The sequence below is a fragment of the Myotis daubentonii genome, chromosome 1 (assembly GCF_963259705.1).
Source record: "Myotis daubentonii chromosome 1, mMyoDau2.1, whole genome shotgun sequence".
NCBI lineage: Eukaryota > Metazoa > Chordata > Mammalia > Chiroptera > Vespertilionidae > Myotis > Myotis daubentonii.
In genome coordinates, this window is record NC_081840.1 from 46,227,209 (window position 1) to 46,240,002 (window position 12,794).

A 12,794-nucleotide genomic window follows, 5' to 3' on the forward strand; every position below is an offset into this window, starting at 1 on the left:
TTACCATCAGAGTAAGGTGAGAATGGAACAGAGAAGAAGAGGGTAGAATGCCACAACCAAAAAGGAGAGGAAAAGAAAGATTTAAATCCTACATAGTGTAGAAGAAGGGAAAAGAATTTCCAGGGCTACTTGGCTACCCATTGGGGTAAAGTCTGAAGTAAATAATTTGTATAAGTTAAGGGCAACTTATGTTCAGATTTTCTGATTTGTAGGAAACTCAGGAACATATGTGTCATTTAAATCATGAGAGTTGCCTGAATTTTGTAGTGAATATACATTAATTTAAGTTCATACTCAAAGCATTTCATTTTCTGATTGAAAGCAGTATTACTCAGTGTACTCAGTCGATCAAAGCCATAGGTACATTGAGGAGAAGGCCTAGGATTCTGTCTTAACAGTTCTATAGGTGATTTTTATTTATATTACTAGAGGCCCAATGCATGAATTCATGCACGGGTGGGGTCCGGCTGGTCCTCCCCGATAGGGCCAATCAGGCCAATGGCCGGGTGGAGGGAATGCGGGAGGTGGTGGGCTGGCCCTGCCCCCTGGTCCAACTCTGGTTGAACTCCCGGTTGAGGGGACAATTTGCATATTACCCTTTTAATATATAGGATAGTTTGAGAAGTCCTTCTCCACAGAAAAGAATTATAAAGTGGCTAATTGATCTTCAAGATAACGGGTGAGATAGAGTTGTGCACAGCTGAAGACAATGCATGCCCCAGAATCATCCAGTTCACACAGTGGGAAAGCAATGTCACAGAGGCATAAAATAGTAACTGATATGAGCAAATGAGAGAATAGTTGATGTTGTTTTTTAAAGAAAGTTAGACAAAGAGGATACCACTATATGTTTCCTTGGATTGCTTTGAAACAGAAGAGGCTGCTGTAGGACCACACAGAGAAAGAGAAGATGGAAGATGAAGAAAAGTTGAGTGTTCAAAGAATAGTCAACAAGCACTTCCTAAGAGGTGAATATAGAGAGAGTACTATAAACACAAATACATAAAAGCAAAAGTTACAGAAAAAGAAATCATCAAGATGTTTCAAAAAGATGAAAAACAAGAGGCTTAGGGCAAAGCTCTAGAAACCAGTGATCAAGGGAATTGGGGGGAGGGTGAGACGGAATAGTGGGGAAGTAATGCCTCCAAAACAGACAATCAAGAACAGACACTTAAAAAGTTGTCTTATTCTTGGATTAAATACTAATGAACAATGGATAAATGACAATGTTGCCACTAAGCAGTATAGCAGAACAAAGCACAGTCTTTTGGCTGACAAATGGGATTTAAATGTATTGGGGTCCTAAACTGAAGTTTACAACAATTCATTAGCATGCCAATAATTGTGGACCAATCAGGATACACTTTAGAAAAGGTATTCTATAGTTAACCTAACATTAAAGTTATCAATAAATATAAATGTATTAATCCTCCAACACTTGAGATGCTATAGAAGAGGGTAAAAAGAGAAAATTTTTAAAAAGTTAAACAAGTGAGGTGCAAGATAAAAAAAGAAAATTAGATCGTCAAAGCTTGTGACTTACAGATTTTTGGATTTCCTTTAATGGGAAACTTCACAATCATTTCCTGGGGATTTGTGCAGATGAAAACAAATGGAGAATCAGATTCTTGACTCATGTCTGGATACTGTGAAATATAAAAATAAAAAGTTCAGTCTAGTTGGGACAAATTTTGAATTTCCAGAAGATCAAAGGATGTCCCAGATTTCACCTCAACATGCTGATGACAGTACTCTTCATTTCATACTCATGTAAAGAGGATTATGCTCAACAAACAAGAACAAACCTTCACCTTTTCTCAGGCCTTAGCACAGTATTCTTATGTAGTCTATTGTCTACCATTTCTTCAAAAAAAAAAAAAAAAAAAAAAAAAAGAATGCCTGAGATCTTCCCAGAATAAGACTGCCTGTTCTTTAATATAAGCGACTATGAAGTGGGAGATTCAGAGGTCTCCTTCAGGAACATTGGGCACCCCTTACATTCAACTCAAGTGAAACACTGGAATATTTAAGAAAAAACAGAACATTTGTAAAAATGCTGCTAAAAACCGTCAAAAGAGCCCTTCTCTCACTAAAGGGAACAAAGATGATTCACTCTGAAAGGTATGAACATGCAAAAGCTGTTTTGCTGGATGCATGCCAGACTTACTTAGGGTGGAAAGGTAACTGATAGAGCAATTCTGAAAATTATTTAGAAGCCTCCTTTGGATCTCTTAACACAAAATAAATCTATGTGAATACTTTGGACTTTTATGCCTTCTGCAAAGACAGACACAACACCTAGAGTAAGATTATGCCGACCACACAATCACAATTTAAAGAACAATTGGGGATTGGCATAAAGTGCTCTCCAGCAATGCCCAACTGATCTGTTGTTTCATTATTTCCTATCTTGGGTGTCTCGTGTTTGTTGGACAAATATGATTCATAGGTTGAATGCGACTATGGGTCAGACTTCATTACCAGAGGAGCCTTTCTCCTACTAATTACCATCAAAAGCATGAAATTATTTTCCACTCTTTTCACCTGCCAAGATGTGTCCTCTAAAGATCTAAGGCTCTAAGTAGAAATGAAGGATTCAGTAAGAAAATTCAAATTCTCTACAGCAAGTGAAGTATGAACAGTTAAACTTCTTTACTGGCCACTCTGTGTTAGGTGGTAAGTAATGCTGTGGAAAAAACAAAGAATTTAAGCAGCCTTTGGTCCTATCCACATACCATGGCTTTCTGTGTGGGACAGGTACGGCAAGTACCTTTTTTTTTAATCCTCACCCCAGCATAAATTTTTCCCATTGATTTCCAGAGAGAGTGGGAGGGAGAGAGGCAGGGAAGAGAGAGAGGGACACATTGACTAGTTGCCTCCTGCACATGCCCCTACCAGGGCTGGGGGGCTTGCAACTGAGGTACATGCCCTTGACTGGGAATCGAACTCGTGACCCTTCAGTCTGGGGGCCAACATTCTAACCATTGACAAAAATTGGCCAAGGCAGTATGGCATGTACTTTGAAAAAACAAAACTTAATACCAAGTATCAGCTACAATTATATCACAGCCAAGGTCAAAATGTTCATGGTAGAAAAGAAAGACTAAAGATGGGAGGGTAAACTCCTCTTTCTTTACCTCTTGGAGCTTTAGAATTCAAAGAAAAGTAGGGTCCAGCTGTTACCTTTGAGGTGCTTTGGCACAAATAAAACCAGAAGCTGCTATCAAGATCTTTAAACCTAATTCTACAGAGGTCAAAGCAACAGTAGTCACAATTGACATCGCTTCATGTTTTTTGCTTTCTCTTCTGTTTTAATAGAGTATCAAGGTAGAGGACAATGCTGCCAGTACTTCACAGCTCTGCTTTTCCAAAATTGCAAGCCATTTCAGCCATTCTCTCCTTTTTTATCTGCATCCATAAATGTTCTCTTGACTTTATTAACCTCATTAACAAACATACTTGTGGCCCTAGCAGGTTTGACTCAGTGGTTAGAGCATCGGCCTGCAGTCTGAAGGGTCCTGGGCTCAATTCCAGTCAAGGGCACATATCGCTGTTGCAGGGTCGATCCCCAGCCCTGTACAGGGCACATGTAGGAGGCAACTAATCGATGTGTCTCTCTCACATAGATGTTTCTCTCTCTGTCTTTCTCCCTAAAAATCAATGGAAAAAATATCATCAGGTGAGGATTAACAAAAACAAACTTTCTGTAATGTGTGCCATGAAACAAAAACTTTCCAGATCCCACATTCTCCTCCAGCTCTTACCCCATTTCTCAGATTCCCTTTAATAAAATTCATTTAAAGACTATCTATACTCCCTGCCTCAAATTCCTCTATTTTTCCTGAATTCACTATACTAACAGGCTTTCAACTCCCATCAGTCCACCCAAACTATTCTTGTAAAGGTCATTGTTCATTTCCAAACTAAATCAAATGACCAGTTTCTCAGCATTTATTTTAATTGATCTGTAGAACCTGACAAAGTTCTTCTCCCCCTCATTCTTGAACACATTCCTCAGTTGGCTTCCAGAATACCATTCTCTTCCTGGTTTTGCTGCTTTACTGACTGCCTCTCATCTCCCCATTCTTTAAATGTTGGTATGCTTCAGGGGTCAGGTCTCAGACCTCTTCTCTCCTGGGCCTCTAACTATGAGAGGTGATGGATGGTAACTAAACGTATTGTGGTAACCATTTTTTAATATAACAAGTCATTGTGTTGTACACCTTAAACTAATACAATGTTAGATGTCAATCAAATCTCAATAAAACTGGGGGGAAAATAAGGTCCTTAAAATGCATATCAAAATGAGGTATCACTTCTTGCTCACGAGGATGGCTATTATAAAACAAAACAAAAACAAAAAACATGGACAATAACAAGCATTATTAAGAATAAAAACTGAAACCCTCATGCATTGTTGGTATGTACGTAAAATGGTACAACCACTGTGGAAAAACAGTTTGGAGTTCTTCAAAAAGCTAAACACAGAATTACCATATAATTCAGCAATTCCACTTCCTGGTATATACCCAAAAGAACTGAAAGGGACACAAACACATAAATGTTCACAGCAGCATTATTCACAATAGCCACTAGTTTCCACAATTCATCAGTATGTAAACGAATAAACAAAATGTGGTATTTACATAGAATGAATATTATTCAGCCTTAAAAAGAAATGAGCCCGGCCAGTGTGGCTCAATGGTTGAGCATTGACCTATGAACCAGGAGGTCAAAGTTCAATGAGGGCACATGCCCAGGTTGTGGGCTTGATCCCCAGTGGAATGGGGGGGAGGGGATGTGCAGAAGGCAGTTGATTGATTATTCTCTCTCATCATTGATGTTTCTATCTCTCTCTCCCTTCCTCTCTGAAATCAATAAAAAAATATATTTTTTAAAAAAGAAATGAAATTCTGATACAAAATGGATAAATCTTAAAAATTCATGCTAAGTAAAATAAACCAGACACAAAGGGCACATATTGTATGATTCTACTTATATGTGGTACTTAGAATAGACAAATTCATAGAAATACAAGGTAAAATAGAGGTTACCTGGGGCTGGGGGGGATAGAGAAAGAAGGAATTATTATTTTCTTCCCTTCAATAACTTTTTGCTTTTTAATCCTCACCTGAGGATATGTTTTTATTGATTTTTAGAGAGAGATGAAGGGGATGTGAGAGAGAAACATCGATCAGTTGCCTCCCATATAAACCTAACTGGGAAGTGAATGTGCAACCCAGGTATGTGACCTCACGGGGAATCGAGCCTGCAACTTTTTGTTGTATTGATGACACTCCAACCAAATGACCCACTTGGCTGGGCTACTTATTTAAATTTTTTAATTTGTCCTCCCCTTAATAGGATGAAAGCTCCATGAAGGCAGAGATTTTTGTCAAAATTTACTTCTCAGTACCAATCATGCCTGGCATATACTAAGGAAATCAATAAATACTTATTGAATGAAAGAATAAGGAATTTACCAACTTGTGCATTAAGGTTCACTTAATAATACTGAATATGCATAGGCTGGGAACTAGACACTCCTAGGATTTTAACTCTGGGTAAAAGCAGGTGCTATTCTGTAATCTGTTATCCCTCAAGCTAAATTAAAACTTTCGTGTCTTGGCAAGTATCCAATAAGGCCCTAAGTTTAATAAAAAGTACCCTGATATATAAAAAGTACACAGTAAGCAAATGTCATATAAAGGGGAAAAGGTTGGATAAATGATATTATAGAACAAGAGGTTCCTTGGACCCATTCATGACTCACAGTAAAGCTAAATATTAAAATCAACTTTCCCTTGTGAACCAATGTCACCCCAATAAATTCAATAAAATAAAAATCAACTGAATTTAAATCCAAGTTTCATGTGAATATCCCTTTTCCCAAGCTCTATCACTGAACTTTAAGAGGCTTATAAGAAACAGAGCTGAAGAACAAAGCAGCCTACAAGGAATAAAGAAAGGCAGGCCTGTGCATTGGGAAAAGAGATTATTTTTCACGGCAAAATGCATTATAGCAAAGTCAGCTTGGCAAAGCCTCAGTACCTCCAAAAACATACAATCTCTGCAACTGAGCATTAGGGGCATTAGGGGCCACATTATACACTAACAAGTCAGAGACAAGAAAGGAATTTCTGGTCTGAGAGGCAAAGACTAAAACGCAGCTGACTCAGAGAAAGAGTAAATTAAGAGAGGAGGATTCATATCTGTGAAGAATGTGGATAAACTGATGTCATATCCAATTTAGAGAAAATGCTAGATTAAGGATCACTGACATAGTACGGTAGGCGTTGTGGGTTATAAGATCAAGCAAGCAACTCAAAGCAACCATTCAGATTCAGTGACAGACTCTTCAGGAAGTTGCTACTGTCCTTACCTAAGACAACATGACTCCTATCATCACCTGGTTTCCAGCCTGACCACCAGGGGAGGTGTGGTGGACTCTTCTTTCATGCCTCATAAGTTTCACAGCTGTCTAGTATAAATGGTAATTAACTACTAAACAGCCATTTTCTTCTCCCCTCCAGAGGAAAATTATTCACCAGCTATCTAGAACAGCGGTTGCCAATCGGTGTCCGTGAGGTCCAAATGGTTGGCGACCGCTGATCTAGAAAACATTTCTTTTCCATTTTCATAAAAGAAAAAAAGTTTAGTAGTTTTGGGCAACCACAGATTCAAAACCAAGCGGGCATTTTCACCAACTCTGCAAGAATGCCTCCATTTAGTCCTTGCACTGAAATGATCAGTAACTCCTAAATGATGTCACTCTTCACAAATCCCCAGATGAGCTCTAAATCTTATTATACCTGTCTCCACAGAACTAAAAGCTAAAGCAGTCAAGAAAAAGTCACTGACAAGGAACATATATTTGCTGTAGGTTTTCTTGGTTTAAACTTTGAGGAACTAGATAAGACATAAAATCAGGCTCTGAAATCTAGTTAGCTGAAAACCAACTCCAAGTAGAGGTGATAATATTCGGAAAGAAAATAAAATGAGTCTGATAAAAAGGCCACAAGCACAATAGATCCAAAGCAGCAGATCCCGAAAGCAACTGTGTTCTCTGATAAATAGTTCTTGTTTACATTGCCCTTCAAAGCAATTCAAGGTGTTCAAAGGATAACTAGCACCCCGGGCCCTACTCTCCTGGAAGATAAAAGTTTCCTCATATCAGGGTAACATTGATCATGATACTTTGACTACTGTATATTGACTGGGGATAGGTAAAGATCATGCCAGCTGGCCCAAAGTGGGATAGTTGAGCTCCCTTGTACCAGTACCCAATTCAAATCATGTATCAAAGGCAGGTGGTTCCAGCTCAATGATAGAGTCAATTCATATTTGCTCCAGGTGAAATGAATAAGTGATAAGCGATATGTAGTTTATAAGTCTTATAGTCACTTGAGGAAGTTGATCTGGTTTAAGTCACAAAGCATTGGTCTCCTGGTCCCATCCTACTCACAATAAAATTTCCACTGTGGCTTTCTGTGCCTTTTGGAGTCCTATGCTGGAACCTCCACATGCAATAGAATCCAATCAAGTATATTTCTATAAAATTAACCTCAGCTTTTCTGCCCTGACCTTTTCAAAACCTAAATGGGAATCACCCGTTCATGACAAGTATTTTTGGTCTTAATTTTCATATAGCAAGCTTTCACTCCTACTTAAACTAGTAAGAACCAAAAGAAAATTGCTCTTAATTAAAGATACTTCATTGTAAGGTTCTTAACCACTGAAGTCTACCTTGGGACTAATACCTCCTCTGGAGTTAAAGACTGCCAGTTTTAGATTTTATCTCCCAACTAGAGGCCCGATTCACAAAATTTGTGCAAGAGTAGGTCTTCTTTTCCCCGGCTGCCGGCACCGGCTTCCCTCTGGCACCTGGGACCCAGGCTTCCCTCCGGGACCGGGGTTTCCCTCGCAGCCCTGGCTTCACCAGAAGGTTGTCCAGTCTAATTAGCATATTATGCTTTTATTATTATAGATGTCTGGTTTGACTCAACTGAGAACCATTCTGAGGCAAAGCTCAGAGAATCCTTAACCTTAGTTAACATATCAAGGTAAGATCATTATTAAGCATGATTAACATTAACAGTACCCCTTACTACATAACATTTGTCTTTTAGGACAAAACAGATTAAAATATTTTCAACTATGCAAATGAAAACTTACAGAAAAGTTGATTTTGATATGGTGAGCACACACTAGAGAACACCTCTCCTTCATGGCTACAATATAGGTTTCCTTTGCCATAGCTCATTTATTTTAAAAAATATATTTTATTGATTTTTTACAGAGAGGAAGGGAGAGGAATAGAGAGTTAGAAACATCAATTAGAGAGAAACATCGATCAGCTGCCTCCTGCACACTCCCTACTGGGGATGTGCCCACAACCAAGGTACATACCCTTGACCGAAATCGAACCTGGGACCCTTGAGTCCGCAAGCCGATGCTCTGTCCACTGTGCCAAACCAGTTAGGACAGCTCATTTAAAAAAGTCATTTACCTTAAACGAAAATTCTCTTCTTTTGTATTCCCCATCTGGACTAAAGGTAGTAAGTACCATTCACCCACTCACCACAGCCAGAAACACAAGTTAATCCTAGACTTCTTTCTTTTTCTCATACTTCATATCCAATCAAATCATCAAGTCCTAAACATTTCAATCATTTGTTCCTTTCTGTCCACTAACCTGCCTGAGTATTGTTGCAGACCTTCATCATGCCTCACCTGGACAATTATTTCCTTATATTTAGGCTTGCCCCATCCAGTCCATCTTTCCTACTGCTGCCAGGATAATCTTTCTAAAATACACATCTCATTACATCACTTATATAGTTGCCTTTAGAATACAATTCAAATTCCTTCACAAAGCATTTAAGGCTTTTCATACTAGTATATCAATCATTGCCAGCCTCTCAATATATTGTTACAACTTTTATTGAGTACCTACTATGTGCCAGGCTATATACTAGGACACTGGAGATAAAAAGATGAATATGACATAGATGGTGACCAACTACATGTGAACATTTTATTTTTGTAATTATAAAAAAAATTACCATCCTGCCAAGGAGGAAATGGGCTGAAGTCAGGGAAGACTCTACTGAAAGAATGACATCTAAGCTGTTTAAAAAATTAAATAGGAACTCTCCTGGCGGACAAGAGCATAGACACATGATATAGCATGGTATATTGAGGAGGCCATAAATTCTGCCTTCTTCAGGACTGACCATTTTTAGAAGCTTCTTTAACCTTCCCTACCCTACCTCCAGCTGACTTAGGGTTTGGCCTCCTCTTTTGTGTATTTCTTTGTTCATATGATAATTATTATGGTTGGAGGTTTTTTGTTTCAGTCTCTTCTAGTAGACTTAAGGATCTAGAGGGAATAAAATATCTTGCTAAGCCCTGGCAGGTATGGCACAGTTGGTTGAGCATCGTCCCATGCACCAAAAGGTTGCCAGTTCAATTCCTGGTCAGGGTACTTATTCAGGATGGGGGTTTGATCCCTGGTCCAGGCGCCTATGGGAGGCAATCGATTGATGTTTCTCTCTAACATCAATGTTTTCCTCTTTCTCTCCCTTCCTCTCTCTCTAAAGTCAGTAAAAAAATAAATATTTTTAACCTTGTTAAAACTCTGGATCCTCAGTCTTTAGCACAGTGCCTGGTACATGGCACATAGTCAATAAATACTTCATGAATGTATGATTGTATAATATTCTGAGCAATAAAATTTTAAAATAGGAGACGATTTGCCACCTGGTTCATACAGTGGATGGATGACAAATCAAGAAGCTTTGAACAGATTGCAGTAAGATAGCAAGACGACAGCAGATTCCTTCTACATCAAGCAGACCACATTCTCTCTAAGCCTGGATTTACTTACAGGTAAAATGAAAGTGGCACATAAGGTGTTTGATTCTCCCTATATAAAACCTTTTGCATCTGCCCCCACATCCCATTGCCTAATTTCGCTGGCATTATCCTAGAACAGATTTTTTTTTAAATCTCTACCTTGGATGACAAATACCTTCCACATTGCTGCCGGATTGATTTTCCTCAAGCAAAGCTCTGATCACCTTCAAAACACCTTTTCCCATCCCACAACTGACTACAGAAAAAAGCCTTCCCCCTGTAGCCTGTCATTCAAAGGTATCTATCTCTGACCAAAACATACCTTTACATTTTTGTTTGCTGCTTCTTCCCCTTCACTCATACTCTTCCCTCAACAAACTGGTTTGCTATTACTCTCCATACAGGCTCATAACTGCCTACCTCACCTTACTCCCTCTCCTTGGCATGTGCTTTCTACCATCTAAGTAGGAAGACTTGAATAGCAATCCCAATTCTACCAATTACTAACAGTACACAAGTTAGTATTTTAACTCCCTTAGTCTTAAGTTCTCTCATTTCTAAAAGAGGGGTAATGATACCTTGGAGTTGTTGTGAGGGTTAGAAAATAACATATATAATAGGCCTGGCACATAATAAATTATCAAAAAGTAATAGATCTTATTATTACTACCCTTCAAGGTTAGTTCAAATGCCATCTTTTTCTTAAAGTCTTTTGTGATCCCACCCAGCTGGAAGCAACCTTTTCCTCCTTTAAGTTCCTTAGAGGCAGCCTTTAGTTCTCACATATATATCTTATCTACCTAGTGATCTTTCAAACATTCTAGGGTCAAAAACTTTGGCTCATTCAATTTTTTGTTTCATTTAGTGTCTAAAACCATGACTGATTTGTAACATATACTCAAGTATTTATCGATGAATGAAAGTTAAGAAAATCTTAAGAATTATATGCTCATTTTCAGATGAAAAGCTAAACATTAAAAAATGTACATAAATGAATATAAAAGTATTAATATTCCCTTCCTCTCTTCAGGATAAATACAACAGAAAACATAATGCTTCCTAGATTATTAAAAAATGTACATGCTTGTCCTCAATTCATTAAGTGAACACTTGCTACCCAGGTTGCAAAAAATTCGAGTCTGTTCTTGTCAGAAATTCTAGTAAATGTTCTGGTCGTCATTAGATTCCAAAAATACGTTACCTATCTCACTCAAATGAGCTGTGACTTTAAAGAACTGCCAAGGGTTAGGCTAATTGTGGCAGATATTCAACACCCCTGTTTATGGGTTCTTAGATACAGCCCTCAAGATTCCTTAGGAACACAAACAACAAGTGTTGGAGAGGATGTGGAGAAAAAGGAACCCTTCTGCACTGCTGGTGGGAATGCAGACTGGTGCAGCCACTGTGGAGAACAGTATGGAGCTACCTCAAAAAACTAAAAATGGAACTCCCATTTGACCCAGTGATCCCACTACTAGGAATATATCCCAAGAAACCAGAAACGCCAATCAGAAAGGATATATGCACCCCTATGTTCATAGCAGCACAATTCACCATAGCTAAGATTTGGAAACAGCCTAAGTGCCCATCAGCAGATGAATGGATTAGAAAACTGTGGTACATATACACAATGGAATACTATGCTGCGGTAAAAAAAAAAAGGAACTCTTGCCTTTTGCAACAGCATGGATGGAACTGGAGAGCATTATGCTAAGTGAAATAAGCCAGTCAGAGAAAGATAAATACCACATGATCTCACTCATTTGTGATTATAGAGAACAACATAGACTGATGAAAAGGGACAGACCCAAAGACTGAGAAACAGCAATCAGGCTATCAATCCCCAGAAGGAAAGTAGGGGAGGGCGGGAGTAAGGGGAAGAGATCAACTGAAGGACTTGTATACATATATATAAGCCAAACCAATGGACATGGACAACAGGGGGATGGGAGCATGAGTGTGCGGGGCGGGGGGTGGGGGGGGGGGAGGTTGGGGTTAATGGGGGGGGATGAGGACACATTTGTAATACCTTAACTAATAATAATAATAATAATAAAAAGATTCCTTAGGAACATACATTTTCGGTCTATAAATTGGTAGGTTTTCTCAGTACAACATATATATGTTTTTATTGATTTTAGAGAGAGAAGGAGAGAAAGAGAGAAATATCAATTGGCTGCCTCCTGCACGCTGCCTACTGAGGATCAAGCCAGCAGCCCAAGCATGTGCCCTGACCAGGAATCAAACCTGTGACCTTTTGGTGCATGGGACCAAACTGAGCCACACTGCCAGGGCCCTTTTCACATATTTTAAAAGAGAATTTGGGGACTCTATTATTTAAGGTCAATGCCTGATTTAAATATTGACTATTAATTACTTCCTTCATTTTTTAACTTCTAACCTCTCAGACTTATAATCGCTGGTGACAGTAGCCAATGATTTCCACATATTAAGTGGTATTTGCAATCTTCTTGATCTGTATCACTTGGATGCTTTTTAAAAAATGTTTTTATTAATTTTTAGAGAGAGGAAGGAGAGGGTGAGAGAGACAGAAATATTGATGAGGGAGAAATATCAACATCGATCGATTCCCTACTGGGGAATCAGCCTGCAAGTGGGCCATGTGCCCTGTCTGGGAATCGAAACCAGTGACCTCTTGGTGCATGGGTAGATGCTCAACCATTGAGCCACACCAGCCAGGCTGGATATTTTTATAGCAGTCAGCAGAACTGCTTCATCGTAATTCCTTGAGCCCTGGCCGGTTTGGCTTGGTGGTTGGAGTGTTAGCCTGGGAACCTAAAGGTCACCAGTTCGATTCCAGATCAAGGGCAGGTACCTGGGTTGCAGGTTTCATCAGGGGGCGAGTGCGGGAGGCAATCAATGGACGTCTCTCTCACATCAATGTTTCTCTTTCTCTCTCCCTTCCTCCCTTCCAC

General features: G+C 39.1%; 1 protein-coding gene across 3 annotated transcripts in view; it reads right to left on the minus strand.

The window, feature by feature from the left end:
* The window catches only part of TRIP4 (thyroid hormone receptor interactor 4), a 70,940-nt gene that overhangs the window by 5,666 nt on the left and 52,480 nt on the right, over positions 1-12,794 (minus strand). For all 3 annotated transcript variants that reach the window (XM_059698641.1, XM_059698649.1, XM_059698657.1), the window contains exon 12: positions 1,544-1,646. In XM_059698641.1, the coding sequence (XP_059554624.1) occupies positions 1,544-1,646 (103 nt within the window). The remainder of the gene's footprint in view (positions 1-1,543; positions 1,647-12,794) is intronic.